The 17,189-nt window shown below is 42.6% G+C and overlaps 1 protein-coding gene across 1 annotated transcript; it reads left to right on the plus strand.

Moving 5' to 3' along the window:
- The first annotated feature begins 1,522 nt into the window (after positions 1-1,522).
- si:ch211-243g18.2 (uncharacterized protein LOC559906 homolog) lies at positions 1,523-16,053 on the plus strand. The gene is made up of 12 exons (XM_049021005.1): positions 1,523-1,548; positions 2,124-2,226; positions 8,514-8,591; positions 9,053-9,085; positions 9,824-10,203; positions 11,042-11,124; positions 11,606-11,762; positions 12,389-12,553; positions 12,728-12,853; positions 13,696-13,913; positions 14,284-14,303; positions 15,717-16,053. The coding sequence occupies exons 1-12, from the start codon at positions 1,546-1,548 to the stop codon at positions 15,830-15,832; spliced, it is 1,482 nt and encodes a 493-aa protein (XP_048876962.1). The 5' UTR covers positions 1,523-1,545; the 3' UTR covers positions 15,833-16,053.
- Positions 16,054-17,189: the final 1,136 nt, after the last annotated feature.

Consider the following 17,189-nt stretch of genomic DNA (forward strand, 5'->3'; position numbering starts at 1 on the left):
CAGCTGTCAGTTTATCACATAACTGGCGCTAATAATTAACCTTACAGGAAATATGGGGGAAAGAAGGGAAAGGAAAAAGGTCATTAGTTTAATTTTATCCCACTAACACTTGTGGCCACTTGAGGGCGCTGCTCCCCAAGACAGCTTCAGCAACCAGAAAAATTGCGTATTCCACCAGCCGGCATGTTAAGAGTAATTGAGGACAGTATTTTGAAACGATTCTATGCTAATTCAAACAGGTGATGTATTTTTATACCATCATCGCAGCGGCTTGTTGTGTTTTTTCTGCATATTTTGCATGCGCTCGAAAGTTGGCATGTGACATATACAAGTGCGATTCCCGACAGAAGCGTGTGAGATCCCGTCACTTTTCTAGTGCCAAACTAGAAATCATTTGTCTCCTTTTATGTGAAGGTAATCCTTGAAAAAAAGATGCGCATTTTCGGTAAGGTGGTGATACATACTGTAAGTAAGGAGATCGTATTAGGACGGGACTCAAGAAATAGTATTTGGAAGAATTATGTTACTGTGCACAAAGAACAATATATTTCAAGGAATTAGTAAAGTAATCCGGTGACCCTTCTCAGGATAAGATGTTGTTTCAATGATGTGGAAAGATTAGGGGTTAAATAGGGGTTTTAAGAAGCTGAGGAATCGCCCAGAGTGCTGAGCAGCAGACAGGAAAATAATTAGCTTGTTTTGGCCTCTGTATCGCAGCTGGATTTTACACAAACACTGGAGCATTTATTTAGGTGCAGATGTGCGTCGGTAGTTTTGTTGGATTGCCAGCAGTCTGCCAGGTGAGAGGCTCACCCAGAGACCTGGCACCTTGGACCGCTTCAGCTCTTCTTACCCCCAAGAGCCCTTTTGATCCGGTCTTCCTGCTTACTCTCTCACTCTGACCTAATTCACGCAAGACAAACATTTGCTTTCTGAGCAAATACGCAAAACCTTGGTACCTTTGCTTGTCACGGGGGCTGTACCCTGGTAATTGTACCTTTTAAGGTAGAGAAATGGACTCTGAGGAACACCCCAAAGGTGCAAACAGCATTAATGTACCATCAGCGGTACAGAAATGTTCCTCAGAGCTCATTTCTCTACCTTAAAAGGTAAAATTACCTACAGCTAAGGGTACAATTTTGCAGACCCTTGAGGGTACATTACCAATGATAAGCAAAGGTACAAATTGTTACCCTTTTTCTGAGAGTGTGTCTGTTGCATGTTGACAGATGGAAATAAGTAAAAATTTTAATTACAAATAAAATCTCAGTATGATATCCTGGGAAAGTAGAACAGGCATTAAACTAAAGTCATCACATAATCCTGTTTGATTTTTTTAAGTAGTGTTTTGCAACACTTGTGAGTAACTGAGACTAATAAATAATGATAATAATAGTTGTCATTTCTGAGGTTGATGTCACAGCTAAGCATTATGAATTCAAAGCTATACATTAACAACATATGTATTTGCTCTGTGCTTTTTCCCCCATGCCAGCTTTACCTCTGAAGGCAGACGGCTGTGTTTCCACAGAAACCAAGATTTACATGGTAATTCGTGCCGTGCATGAATGTATGCTGATTAGAATGAAAAACGCCGGAGATTCTGCTTGAGGCTGACCACAGAGCCACCGCAGAGAATAATGTCTGATTAAGGTGTTGAGAAATTTGCCGTAAACACACATTCGTCCATAAGAAAAACACTCGCCAGCTAATTATTAGATTTATGGGAAGACACCTCTAGTGTAGTTTTTGATTTCATCTGTGTTCTGCTACCAGGGACGTGGTGAATCTGGAAGCCATCCCTGGATGTTTATGGCAATCTGCACCTTGGGCCTCACAGCTTACACCGTAGCTCATTCTAGGCCCTTTTCAGCAGAGGTCCAGCCAGCTAATTTTTTGTCTCAACCCCTCTGAAAAATACTTTCATCAGACTGAATATGGCCACCGTAACAGTCAAATTCTAGCATCACCCCTGCATCAACCAGTCACCACAGGCCATTTAGAGACGTCGATATGCCCAAACTGCAGGTCTTTGAGCTACGGGAGGAATTCAAACCTCAACCTTGACAGTCATGAACAGCCTTAAAGTTTTATCGCTCATTCCAGCTGCCTCTTTCCGACAGCTCACCACCTGGATGGAGAGGAGTCCTGCTGATTGTGTCAGTCTCTTCCTCTCCACCCCATACCGCCCTCTGCACTTTCCATCAGTCATAAAACACATCACAGGTGTAGTAATAACCACTTTGTTTTTAACACCTCCTTTAACACCTTGTTTTTAACACCGTGTTTTGTACCTCGCGTCTCCGCCGTCTGATCCCTTTCTTCCCGAAAGCCCCTCCTCTCTGGGTGTTCCTCCTAACTTTCAGAAATGTCTCTGTCTACTATAAAAACCACCCTTCACTCATTTCACATTACTGAGCGGCCCCTTGTAATTAATATAATTGAATATTGACATAATATATTGACATGTAAACAATGGTGTGTCTTTATAATTAATTTATAATTAAAACGTGTTGCTTATCAATTTTGCAGTCCTTGAACAATTAACCGAAGACTGATTAGTCAAGGCATTTTTTTAACGTGATTATTATTTCGGACCTCTAATTCATCTCTGGGCAGGATTCCAACTGGCTCAGTTTGACTGATAGTCGGCTTGCATGGTGGGTCAAGATCACCACAGCTGGGGAAGACAGACAGGAGTCTGGTGTCTTTTAGCCCCATTTTCCTACGAACAAAAGGGGTCGCATCAGTTACCACTGACTTTTCTCGCTCAGCAGGAAATTTCAGTGGATCCAATGAAACTCAGCCCATATTTTAATGGAACGGTTCTGACCCGAAGGTGGGAATAGTTATCAAACCTGTATGACCTCCTGATCAAGATGGTCCCTCTGCTGAGCTTGTCGGTTTAAAGCAGGGATTCCCACGCCCAGTTCGGTGGGCTGTATTCCGCCCGGCCGCAGAGGGCTGGGGGTCAGAAGGATTACTCAATTTAAACTAAATGTTTTCATTTGTAACCACCCCTCATGTTACCATGTTCTTTTCAATTCTAGGAAAAAAAGAAAAGATATCATTTATGAAATCACTGATCAGTTCAACGGCAGATCCCACACCCCGGTATGCAAAAAATCTTGTACAATGTAGACCGGTCCATGAACATCAAAAGATTGGGAACCCCCAGTTTAAAGAGTGACCTGTCAGGCGTGTTTGCCGTTGTTTTCCAGTAGCGTTCTTCACTGGTCACTGCTTTTGGTGACTTTCTAACACTTAAAATGATTAAATCAGGCCTAACTTGTAGGCCTTATCTCCCAGGAGAGCAGGTACCAGGGCGGTGTGGGAGACGCCTCTCTTTGTGGTTCTCATTTCTGTGAGAACTTTGCGACATCACCCCAGAAACACCACACCACACACACAGTGAGGTTTGGGGGTGGGAGCGTCGTGGTGTGGGGCTGCTTTTCAGCATGTGGTGCCGGCAGACTTCCTGTAACTGAAGGAAGGATGAATGGGAAAACGTGCCGAGACTCTGAGAATCTAAGAATCTGCTACTATCTACCAGGGTGCTGAAGATGCATTCAATACTTATTTTCCCTGCTGTATATTCTGGTATGAGATACATTTATACCATTTATAAAATGAGTAATTAATGACAGGACTCTGAAACGAAGATGACAATGCCTTTATTGTCACTGGATACATAATCCGGTGAAATTTCAAATACCCATCTCAGTGGTATTAAAACATACTGTGACACACTTAAAAACGAAGGCAGGTAAAAGTAAAGAGCAAATACCAGGTTTTTACCTAAGTTAACATGATTATTATTTGGGCCCCCTGCATATTTTTTGGAATTGGCTCAGTTTAACTAACGAGTCCATGGTGAATGACAGTTTTTTTTTCAGATAAAGAAAACCATTTTATGTTCTAATTCTTCTTAATTGTCTGGGTGTGGGTACCTAGACATAAGAAAGTGTGAGCTTTGTTTTGTCGCCATGCGAACACGCAACTTCTGGGGCAGGTGTCAAAACGATGGCGGGATTCTGAAAGATATTGTGATCGAAATGCGGTTTTTACCGCAGACATGGCATTTAAAAATGTAGCTTACGTCGCGTTTTTCCTTCTCCTCAAGCGGACGCAGGGCAGACTTGCCGCGGACCTGTTTGCCCATGTGAACACAGGCTGATGACCCCCCTGCAGGCTATCAGCTATAGACATGTTAATAAGCTGCGTTGGTTCTTTGCTGGGAACATTGCTACAGGTGTTTGCTGTTTTTTTTTCTTTTTCATAGCAAGCACTAAGGTGTGCCTGGTATTTTTACTAGATTTTTACTAGATTCTGCTTTCTCAGATCTGATGGGATGCAATATTTCTCATTCCTGGTGTGAGTTCTGTGCTTCTCACGCATAACAATGGAAGACAGAGTGCCTGGAGAACTCTGATTGAATATTGGCTAAAGTAAGAAAAATTCTAAACCAAAAACGTGTTCACTGAGTTGTTTTGAAGACTCTTCTTGTAGACTGCCGTTGATTCTCGAAAGGCGGCCACCTTAGTTGCCGACGTGCAACACTCTGCATGGTGTACTATTACAGCCTATACTTGTCTAACCTAAGATTATCTCATGCATACTCAGTGCTGGATTATCAGGTATCACTGAGCTTTAGAGCTGTCCACCTCCACAATGTACAATTTTCTTTGCATGCCAGCTTTGTTTGCTCGGCTTTGAAAAAAGTAATTTGGTCGTCTAAAGAGTCCGGTGACAGGAAGCTAAGCAAGACTATTATTGTGAAATGTGTGAAACATTAGTATTAATGTCACTGGCTGCTCTGCTAAAGGACTAAATTCTAAATTCTTTGGTTCTCTTTTTTTTGCGGCCCAGTGACAGTCATCACAAATAGGCATCTTGGACGATTTTGTAAAAACCTCTTTGAACTTCTGAAAGTGGTCTGGAGTATTTTTGTTTGAGTTCTAGTCAGCAGATGGCAGATTAAACATTTACAAACCAGGGCTTAAGGGTAATAAAATCAGTTACAATGTCTGAGCATAAAAGGTAAGAAAGTAGTAATAGAATCTGGATAAATGACTATATCTCCTAGGAAGATGTTCTTATATATGAAAATATGTTCTTTTAATGCCATTTATTCAGTTAGTATTTTATGGTAATCTGTACAATAACACACCTAAACCCCTCCCCATTTCATCAGATCTATGGTAACATATAGTTTTTTTAGCCATTCATTCCCTAGCGTACTAAGTATTTTACAATATATACAATATACTTCCATTGACAAATTCTTGCCTTGTGCTCATAGTGTTAATTCGATTTGTGCATCATAAACACTGATCACTAAGTTCCTGTCTGCGAGTTGTTTGTGATTCAGGGGCGCAGGAGTTCATGCCTCTCATCGGGCCCTGGCCAGTTCGCATTCCAGGCCTGATGCTGCCATGGGCCCTTGAGTGTGGCCCCTAACCCCCAGCTCCAGGGGTGCCGCACACTTGCTGACCCTGCGCTGTGACCCCAAGCTCACTCCCACCCGCATGTGTGTCTGTGTGTCTTCTGGAGATGAGACAAGGCGAAAGATGAAGCAGGATGAGATGAGGTGAAAAAGGGAATTCCATCCTGGGGATCAATGCAGCACCACTGTTCTGTCAGGGTTAGGTTAGGGTTATTATTGTTAGGGTTAGGTTAGGGTTAGGGTTATTATTGTTAATTAAAACCATAAGAAAGCATTTTTGTAATCTGAAATAAAATAAGATGCGAAACAAACCTACAACTAAAAAAATTATAAATATTGCTTCTGAAGTAAAAACGAACATCAACTGCTAATTTTTAAAAACTATTTAGCTAAAGTAATCATTTATCTTTAATGAGCATTAATAATAATAAAATATGGATCGTATTTGACCTGTTTTGAGGAAATTTGTACATAATGTGTGCTGTGTACTTGTATAGAATTATCTAAAGATCAGACACAGGTACCAGTTCTAAAATTTTGTTAAAACTTAAACAGAAGCTGAAATATATATAAAAAAACTAAACAGAAATATATATTTTAAAAGCTAATAATATCTGTATCTATAAAAGCTAATAAAACACAGAAAACTAACTGAAACAAAACTGGATTTCAAATGACAATTGAAATTAATATGAAAATAAAAACTAAAAAAAAAAAACTATACTATCACTGTCGTGAGCAGTGTCTGTCTTGGCGTGTCTCATACCCTGACTGAAGCACTTCGTCCGACTGTTCATGTCAGCATTCACACTAGTTACAGCATCTATGTAATGGCAGTTCCACCTAAAATGCTCTTCAGTTAACTGAATATTAATATCTCTTTAGGTATCATTTCCGGTATCTTCTATTCTTGTGTGTGTTTGTTTCTCCTCACTTTCTTCTTGCGCTGTCATGCGCTGGCTACATCCATACCCCGTTCCAATCCGTACCAGAAAATGACAAACTGTAAATAAGCCACTGGTCCATCCGCAGCCGTCCTGTGATGCCTGACTGTGTTCCTTAAGTTTACAGGGTCCTTCTATGTGTATAGGCTGGTATGGTATAAGAAATGTGAAAATGACATTTATTCTTGTAGTTAGTTCTACGTACCTTGTTTTGTGTTGACTTCACTTAACATGTTATTAAAGGCAATTTCCAGATTTTCCTGATTAAGCAATGATAAAATTGGTGTTCTTTTCTTCAAATAAAGGATGCCATTGTATGTTATAGTTCTTCTTAATTATCTTAGGGTACTGAATGAGAAGAAAGTGTGTGGTAATGCTGTGTTACCATGTGGCCGCATGACCTGCAGGAAGTCAGTGGCAGAGACACCTGTGTCTGTAGTTTGTAGGGAACATTAATCAGGTGTGTCTGGTATTTTTACTGCAAATGACGTGCTTTTCTCATTTGGTGGCCAAATAGGATTCGGTGGAATATAATATTTGTCATTTATGCAGGTTATCTAACTACCAAATCATGTTGGGATTTGCACTCGTAACAGCATCATTGTAATTGCAGTGCGCAATGACTAAAAACGCCAAAACTTTCGTATTTTGTTCATTAGGTCATTATGTTGGGATTAGAATTTTCTGCATAAAAATCCCAATTACAAACCTGTGTGATAACTACAATTATATAATTATAAACCTGTGTGTGTCTGTGTGTGTATGATATATATTATTTAGACGTTAAGTGAATATTAATATTTAAATTTAAATCAGTAGCATTTAAAGATTTTGTGATGGAGGTGTAAATAAACATAAAGCAAATTATTAGTTCAAATTGACCATTTAAACCATTTATGTTTATGTACATGTCTATATATATAAATATATATAAATCGATGAATGAATTGAATAACATGATGTGATATTCCTTGCAATGTGATTACGACACAGCCCCAAAAAGTTGTGTGAATCATGATCTCTTCATAATTTCCCTGTTCTGCCATTCGCTCATGTCTCGTGTCGGAAGGCGGCATGAATCACAGCACCATCATCATTTCCCTATTTTGATGTTCCCACCTGTCAGGAATGTCTGTCAGACTGAAAACGGGTGAGAGGGGGGTGATTTGTAAAACATACACACGCCTCCTGGCCATTCCTGCAGCTCTCCCGGTGAGTCACTGACTGACAAATGCTGTGTGTGTGTGTGGGGGGGCAGAATACATTCCCCAGCAGGACTGTCGTTACTCCCCGCCTGTCCCCTCCCAGACCTAAGCCCGTTTACGTCACATGCGAGCACGCCCTCTGCATCCTGTGATGCAGGCCGGGTGTCACCCGCCAGAACACAGATATAGTCGTTGATTTTTGGTAGCAAACCTGCGATATGAGTCTTAATTGGCTCAGCATGTAGACCAGGGCTGCTCAACCATTTCTCCCAGAGGTCCAAATTCCGGAAGCGACACACGGACAGAGGTTCCCCCTCATTAGATTTCACCAACAGCTTAACCACACAGTTTGGTCAGCCAACTGAGTACCCCTTGTGTAGACAATGATGTAGGAAATGGCCAGTGTACCCATGATTTAACTCTAATATAGGGTGCAACTGCTGCTAGCATACAGTTTGTTTGTTCTCAGTAAAGACTCCAGTGCAGCAAAATATACAATGTTTATGCCTGTATTTTTTAACCAGGGAAAGACTCACTGACTTCCAAAATAAACATACCAAGCATGTGCAGTTGTGGCGAAACTTGTTGACTTTAGCACGGATTTAATAGCTCACATCCCACCAGTTGATAATTTAGCCCCATTCTAACACCAGTATTGAATATTAAATTCCCTCAGGATCACTTTTGAACGACTAGAAAACCACAGCAACAACAGCTTACGTTTACAAGCTTAAATACAAGTCCAGCCTGTTGTCCAGTCGAGTCTCAGTTCTTCTTCCAGCTACTGAAGTGATGAATATTTGATCCCCTTCGGTGTCGTATTCCTTGTACCCCGGGGGCTGCTGGTGTTCGGTCTCAGCCAAAGGCCCCGCCCCCCACGCAGGTTAGCTCAGCCCTTATTTCTTGTGCCATATAAAGGAACACCTGCATCATCAGGGCCAGAACAAAGCCAGACCTCCACCAGGAGCTCTCTTCCAGGAATCAGTCACCCTCCAGGTCAGTGTACCTATGTACTTTTTTATTTATATACTCTATGAAGCTATAAGTGATTTGATTATTCTGAAAACTGCCAAATCAGTTGTGCTCAAATAATCCATACGCATGGCGTGTTATGAATATATATGGATTACATATATGTGTTTTATATGTTTTATATATATATATATATATATATATATATATATATATATATATATATATATATATATATATGGATTTTGTTTCGACTTTTTCTCGTGAGAAATTTGTCTGATCACACATTCAGCTTGATAATGGGAAAGTCAAACATACTTTTAGATAGAGAGAACTTTGTACATGAAAGTACATGAAAACACCCTCCTTCTAAATACCAATTAAAATCCTTATATCTTAGGTGGGAATAATGCATGTTCTTCTCTATTCATGTTTAGTGGGCAGGTCGCTATTTAAACACCTCTGTCCTGTTTTCCTATCTGCAGCTCTTATCGCCGTCGTTCACATTTGTATTACAGGTACAGTTCCATTGTATTTTAAGTTTCATTGCCATTCTTGCATTTTGAGATTATGTTACCGTATGAAAATACCTTTGCATACAAGTGCTGTTACAGATAACACAAGAGAGTAAAACAAGATGATCCCGTTCCAATCAGGGAAGCGTTAGAAATGCCGTGCATCACTTTACAAGCAGGGGGTTTCATTTCAGCAGAAGCAGAGAGAGACCTTGCAGCTAACAGCACGTGAAAAACAATAAGAATGACTTTGGAAATGAAGTTGTGCTTCACCACAGCTTTCCGGTGCTATGCCGGCTGTCACTTAGTGCATCAAAGAGAGAGGCTTACATCCAATATGTCAAATTTGAAATTCAAATACATGATAAACCTATCATCCATCCATCCATCCATCCATCCACTTTCCATAAATGCTTATCTAGAACATGGTCACGGTAAGCCTATCACAAGAGGCACAGAACATGAGGTGGGAGATATCCTAGAGGTAATGTGTCTGTCACCTATATAATGAGATTTAGGCTTTTCTTTCTTAAAGTTCACGAAGCTGCTCTGGTTTATGAACAATTTCTACAGTGTTTTATATTAATCTAGAAATGACTAATACGTTTGAATTTGGGATTCTTAGTAACCATCGTACAGATTGACAGGATACTCTCCATGTGTCATCAGTGCGGGACGGAAGTGAGCGCCTGCCTGCTCTTGTCTTTCATCGCTGAATTTCGCCTCTGCTTCCCTCCACAGCGGCCACCATGACGTCCGTGTACTCCGTGCAGAGTCTCTCAGCCGGCCGCAGACCCTCCTTTTCCAGCATGTCGCTCAGAGATAACAGGCTGGCCCTCTCCAGGGCGCCGGCCACGTTCTCCGTCCGCTCCCTCTCCATGAGTGGAGATCTCAACAATCTCGGCAGCCATTCCCTCGATGCCATGCAGGCCGGGGCTAATGATAAGGAGGCAATGCAGGGCCTCAACATCCGCCTGGCCAAATACATGGAGAAGGTGCGCTCGCTGGAGAAGGCCAACGCCGACCTGGAGGAGAAGATCAAACAGCTGATGCTCGAGAGAACTCCGAAAGGGCGCGACATAGAAGCCATGATGGTGAAGGTGCACGTGATTGAACAGGAGGTCAGTGTCCAGCACCCCTTAGTGTGAACCATTACTAGTCATGTAATGTAACGAGTGGTGCGTGACTCTAGAGCAGGGGTCTCCAACTCCGGTCCTGGAGAGCTACCGTCCAGTAGGTTTTCTATCCTACCCGGCTTCTGATGAGCCACACCTGTTCTCAGATAAATACCATGAACAGGTGTGGCTCATCAGAAGCCAAGTGGAACAGAAAGCCTACTGGACAGTAGCCCTCCAGGACCGGAGTTGGAGACGCCTGCTCTAGGGGTTAGGACTGGTGAGCAGAAGATTGCCGTGCTAAAATCAGAGTCTAGTCACCATTTAGCCCTTGAGCAAGACCCTTAATCCTAATTGCCTCAGGGACACTGTCTGACCCTCCTCTCTGATCTACACTTAAACTGATCCTTCACTTTGGATAGAGGCTTTGGTCTCCTAATTGAATAAATAAAATGTAATTGCTGCAGACTCTATCCTTTAATCCTAGCAAATTTAACACAGGCAAGACTGAACACACCTGGATATGTAAATCCAAATCCATATAGAGTTAGAAGAGTCTATTCCTTTAGACAGCAGTACGTTGTACATCCAAAGCACTGGTTTTGGTTCCAAACTCCAGTTAATCATTAGTTGGCGTTAGCTTGTGGGATAAATGACCAGCCTTAAAACAAACAACATTTGCATTCTGGTTCCTGGCATCAAAGCTCTGTAAGGGACAGCAGAATCCTAAAGTGGAAGACAAAATGAATTATGTTGCAAGGAGAGCAACACAAAGCAGGTACATTAGGAGAAGCAGAGCCCAGCAGATGGAGGGCTTCATCTCACATTTCGCTTCCCAATTCAGGTGAGGAAGAAGACACTGGAGAACGCCCGCATCATGCTGGAAATCGACAACGCCAAGCTGGCCGCCGATGACTTCAGAGTCAAGTAAGTACCTGTCTGTCCGCGGGAACCTACCTGTGCTGGAAATGCAGCAGCAAACTCCCTTCCAACTGGATACTTCTTTTGTTACAAAATTCTTGTAATGTAAGACTTTAATTGGTTGGGAGCAAGATATTTTTTTTACTCCTATTTCCTTTGGCATTGACTGGCTTTGCTAAAACTGATGTAATGTATTTGTGATATAGTCTCATTAAGCACATAATCTCTACTGTAGGTTATAATGATATTAAACTATTTTGATCCTGTCTGTTGCTAGGGTGTGGTTGGTCTCACAAATCACTTGTCTGATAATAGGCTTACATAACATCCCAAGCATTTAATCCATGGGCATTGAACAAGACATGGGCTTTTATATCGATGATGGTGGTAGAGTAGAAATGGCGGTGTGTTTTGAGAGGACAAGGACGAGGGCTTGTGGGCACGTGCACGGCTGTGCGCAGCGTGACACGTCTGCTTGTCTGCGCAGATGGGAAGCGGAGATGGCATTGAGTCAGTCTGTGGAGGCCGACTGCCTCGCCTTGAGAAAGGCCAAAGCCGACCACGACCAAATCATTGCCACACTGAAAGAAGACATGAAGAGCCTTCAGGACGGGCTACACTTTCTCAAGAAGAACCATGAGGAGGTGAGTCATATCTCCTGGATCTGGGTGCATTACGCAGGTCAGCAGGAAGAGTGAGATCTAAGATCTCCTCCATCCCTCACAGATTCTCATATTGATCTCTCATCAATCATTGATTTTTCATCAGCAAAATCACACAAGTTGTCTTCAGATTATCCAACGCATATGATATAATTTAGAAAACCTCACTCTCAATGCATCTGTTTTTCGGTTCGGAAAGGGTTCTGTTTTCATTTCTAGAACCATCTCACTGACATCTGGCATAGGTCTGCGATGCATTGTTACTGGTTTTATGTTTATGTTTTCACACGAGAGTTGTGGACGGTGGTGTTAGTGGTGCTGCATGTGCAGACATGCGACAAGCAGACACCCTGGCCTTTATGTTATCCTTTGGTGTGTCGTTGGCTTAAAATTTATACGTGTGGTGTAATAATGCCACAAAGTTGGTAATCTGACCTTTATCAACCCTGTTACTGTGGGCAATCAATTATTCATGCTAAGGGCGTTAATTATGAAGGAGGAGTTTTCAACAGCTCCCTCCTCCACGATATCCACAAAAAACCTCTCTCCGCTTTCAGAACACGCAGAAACAAATACGATCTGTAGCCTATCTTTCTTCCTTGCTACAGGAGATAGCCAAGCTACGTGCTCATTTGGCCACAGACCAGGTCAACGTGGAGGTGGACGCCAACCGTGGTCCAGATCTGGGAGCCATATTGACCAGCCTTAGGTCGCAGTACGAAGGCATTGTGCAGAAGAACAAGGACGATGTCGATGTTTGGTACAAGAAGAAGGTCAGTGGTTCTGCAGCCAGTGTTGACTCAGCATTAATCAATCATCATTAACTGTGATACACGCAAAAAATATGTATACAGCAGATGAGCTAATTTCCCTCACCATTGCGTGCATTGACAGCTAGTGCGATAACATGCATCATTCGCATTGCGGCTGCTGTTGTGTTTCTACAGCTCGAGACCATGCAGAACGAGGTGCAGGAGGGCAGCGAGGCTCTCCGCAATGCTCAGAACGAGCTGAACGAGAGGAGACGCTTCCTCCAAGTCCTCGAGGTGGACCTGGAGAGCCTACGGAAACAAGTAAGGGCCTGCTAAGCCCAGATCTTTTGCTGCCCCAATGGAGCCCCACCCCTATTAAACCTGGCCTAACCCAGTCTAAATAACACTCCAGTGTCCCCCCACACCTGATCTCAGATGCTTCCGCGGACATGACTGTTACTTGTCATGTGTTCATTTTTTTGAAAACATTGCTGGTGGTTCTCGAAATACTTGTCTGAAGAAACCAGCAAACTATTCTGGCATTTTGACCAACCCTTCACTTCTGTTTTAAGGTGAAATGTAACTGACTATAATGATCTTTCATTGATCTGAGTGAAAGGAGATCAGACGCATAGTACGCCTAATATGCAGGCACATTTAAACAGATAGAAACTTCTCAAGGTCATTTTGCCAGTAAACTGGGAAGTTTCCACAACTGTTAATGAGTAGAGAGGTGCAGTGCTGCAGTGTTTACATCTAAATCACATTAGTTATTTGATAACTAAATTCCTCACTGGAATCCTGAGATAGTCACAGCTACAGCAATATCTTCATTTTAGGACATTTTTTTAATTGTTTATACATTCTCTGCATTATACAAAGGTGTGTGATGCCGGCTTCTCTCTCTCTCTCTCTCTCTCTTTCCCTCTCTCTCTCTTTCACCTTCATACTCGCTCTCTCTCCCTCTCTCTTTCACCCTCATATTCTCTCTCTCCCTCTTTCTCTCATACCCTTTCTCTTTCTTTCACCCTCACTCTCCTTCTCTCCCTCTTTCACCCTCATACTCTCCCGCCCTCTTTCTCTCACTCTCCTTCTCTCCCTCTTTCACCCTCATACTCTCTCCCTCTTTCGCTCACACCCAATCTCTCCCTGTCTCCCCGCAGGTAGCAGCTTTAGAGGGTAACCTGGCCGAAGTGACCCACAAGAACGCTGTGGAGATGGAGCAGCTGCAGATGACCCTGTCGCAGCTGGAGGACACCCTGTCGCAGCTGCGCCTCGATATGCAGGGCAACAAGACGGAGTACGAGCAACTGCTGCGCATCAAACAGAACCTGGAAATGGAGATCGCCACCTACAGGAGGCTGCTGGAAGGGGAGGAAGTGTGAGTCCCTGCACCGATGTGGATGGTGCCAGTCGTGACAAGCTGTAGTGGCTCACATTGGGTTCTGTGGGAAACCTTACGTAAGATGCTGTGCAGATAACCTGTTCTTGGGTTTTGAACAATAGTATTTATATTGATGTAAGTAGGGTTCCCCGATTCCAGTCCTGGAGATCCAGTCTGTGACACAGTTTTCCCGGCTCAGACATACCTTATAGACCTGCTAATTAGCTGGTGAGCTAAATAAGGTGAGTTTGAGCAGGGAAATCTGTAAACTGTGTTCCAGACAGGCCCCCAAGGACTGGAATTGGGAAACCCTGTTGTAAGCCATTAAGCATGTATTAATAAATATAATCTTTTCCTTTTTTTGTAGGGTTAAGGAAGTCCCTAAAAGTGAGTACTTTTTTTCATGAATGCAACATTTTTTTAGTCTTTCATGACTTCAGGGTACATGCCACAGTAATATCGAGCGACCAATGCAGGTGCTCTCAGCACCAACAGAGATCGCTTTGTAGAAATCGAACGCATGAAATTCAAAATATCCCGAAGCATCAAGAGATAGAAATACCTATGCAATTGCATACTGAGAGCTATTATTTTTCATATATTCTTAAAGAAGTAGTGCTCAATTAGTCCTAAATTTATTCCAAAAAAGTTAAAAACAATAAAAACAATACAGTTGGATTATAGCTGAAATGAGGAGCGTTACGTTTGCATGAACAGCCAGTTCATCCAGGGCTGCTATGCAATAGCATGTGAAGATCAGCTATATATTTCTCTCAGACTCTGATTATCAGACTGCCATTGTGTACATTCCACTGCAATTAATCGGTTACTTTTGGCACCGAGCCAGCCTTTAACTTACCTATCTGTCATGGCCTCCTCACATGACTCACAGGTATGATGTCATTGTGTGAATTAAACAATAGTAAGCAGACACTCCCAGAGCAAATGCAATGCTACAAGTTATAATATATTGGAGCAGAAGGAGCAAGAGACCTAAGGCAGCCTAGTCTTGTCTGCTGTTAACCTGTGACCTGCAACCTTAGTGAATTCTTGTCAAACCCCCCCCCCTCCATTATGGAACAGACAATGGGTTGGGGCACAGAATTAATTATAGATTAATTAAAACTGTACACAAAGTACCCTCCCAAAACAGAGTAGCCCTTAGCAACTGCATACAAATAAGTTACTAGTTCCCTTTCTCCTTCCTTGGCCTTTAAACAACTTCGTTTGATCCGTAGAGCTAAAAAAAACACACACAAAATCACAATCTTGAGAAATGCTTTTAGTTTTTAAGTGTGTATGTTTGCAGGGGGCAGTAAGGCATAGTCAGGCATAGTTTAATTCCTACCACCTGCACATTGTTTGGCCTTTTTGTATTTCAGTCTGGGAGTAAATTGGCCCAGAGCTATAGATAGATCTAGAGCGAATGCGTGAGCAGTAGGAGTCCTGTTTTCCTTTTTCCTTCCCCATCGTAGCCACCAAAATGCTGCTTTTTGTTTAAGTCTCTTGAATTCCCTACTTTTGTTTCCATTTGATTCCCTAAAAGGGAGAAGCTCAAATAAAACTCCGCCCGCTGCTTACAGCTCTGAATCATGTTCTTTTCTTCCCCAAGCCAATGCATTGTTTCCCGAGATCCAGGCAGGAAGTAAAATGACGTTACAATTGTGCTACATGCCATCATCACACACGGGTGTGCTGCTTTGTCAGAGAACTTCTCAGTCCTTTGGCACTGTGGCAGTTTTCCCAGCTCTGACTACACAGCCCAAGCACTTGAGCACATTCTTTCATGCTGTTCTGCAGAGCAACCGGAAGTTCGGACCAGGAAGATCGTCAAGGTGGTCACCCAGACCATGGTCAATGGAAAGGTGGTGGACGAGTCCAGCGAGGTCGAACATTTTGAAGAGAAGAAGAAATAAAAGAATCGTAATTGCTTCATTCCCAGACTTCACCCGAAGTGCCCAGTTTCTTCATAGTTCCGGAGATCTTTCTGGAACATTCATACCAAAGTGTTGTTGAACCTGTAAGACTTCTGTGTAGCTCTTGTTTTAAATATTTATTTCATGGTAATGAAGTCAAAGGAATATTCCGGTTTCCATTACATGAATTTAATGAATGTAATAAAAAAATATTTCAGTCAGCCACTGTCTCCTGGAAATTTTCCACAGACATATTGGGCAAATGAAATAACACAATCCATCCATCCATCATTCCATCCATCCATCCATCCATCCATCCATCCATCTCCATAACGGCCCGCCTGTACAGGGTCATGCGCGAAAAAAGTGCATTTTATCATCGATTATAAATGACCTTTGCTGACGTTTTTATACTAGTCAATATTTTCTGAATTTGTCTTTGCTCGACTGTAGTCATTTACGTTAGTAACTCAGCTGACATTTTCCTAAAGATACAGAGCATATGTTCTTGGGACCTCAGCTTTGGGTTAAAGTACATAAGTGTGTCTCGTTAACCATTACATAAGTAGAAAGTCTCAACCTGCTAATGTTTATGTAAGAATGAAAATGTTGAGGAAGAATCCATTGACCGATGAGGCAAAAAATTATTATTTCCTGCATAATACATTGATGCTCCTCTGCGTGCTACCAGACAGAGCCAGTCAATCCTATAGGTGACATGGGCAGCCTCCTAGGGCACCAGCTACTGAGGGGGTGCCAGTTTGCCTGCCAATTTCGCTTTGCCTTGGATACAGGGCCCTGGCATAAATATGCTCGCCCAGGGAACCACACCGGTACTGCCAACACAGCGACTAAAACATGGACTCCGCAACAGCTCAGAAGGTGTCCTGTGGTATCTGGCACAAAGACATTAGCAGCAGATCCTTTAAGTGCCGTAAGTTGCGAGGTGAAGCCATGACAAATCTTGTTGTTGTAGCACATCCCTCAGATGCTCGATTGGATGGAGATCTGGGGAAATGGGAGACCAGAGCATCACCTCCTTAAACCAACAATTGAACAATGAATGCAGTGTGGCAGGGCGCAGTATTGAAGGAGAGGCCTTCCATCAGGGAATAGTTTTACCATGAAGGGGTAGGCTGCTGGTGGAAAGATGAACATCCATATGAACGACCAGACCAAGGATTTCCCAGGAGAATATTGTCCGAAGCAGCACACTGCCTCTTCAAGGCCTCAGTCACTGCACCATGAGGACTGTGTTTAGCTGGGATGAGGAGGTGCTGACTAACTCTGGGGACAGTGGGGGACAGTGGGGGACAGAGCGTTTTGAGGAACTCCTTAATCCTGGAGGGTATACTCT

This window comes from Brienomyrus brachyistius, chromosome 7 (assembly GCF_023856365.1).
Source record: "Brienomyrus brachyistius isolate T26 chromosome 7, BBRACH_0.4, whole genome shotgun sequence".
NCBI lineage: Eukaryota > Metazoa > Chordata > Actinopteri > Osteoglossiformes > Mormyridae > Brienomyrus > Brienomyrus brachyistius.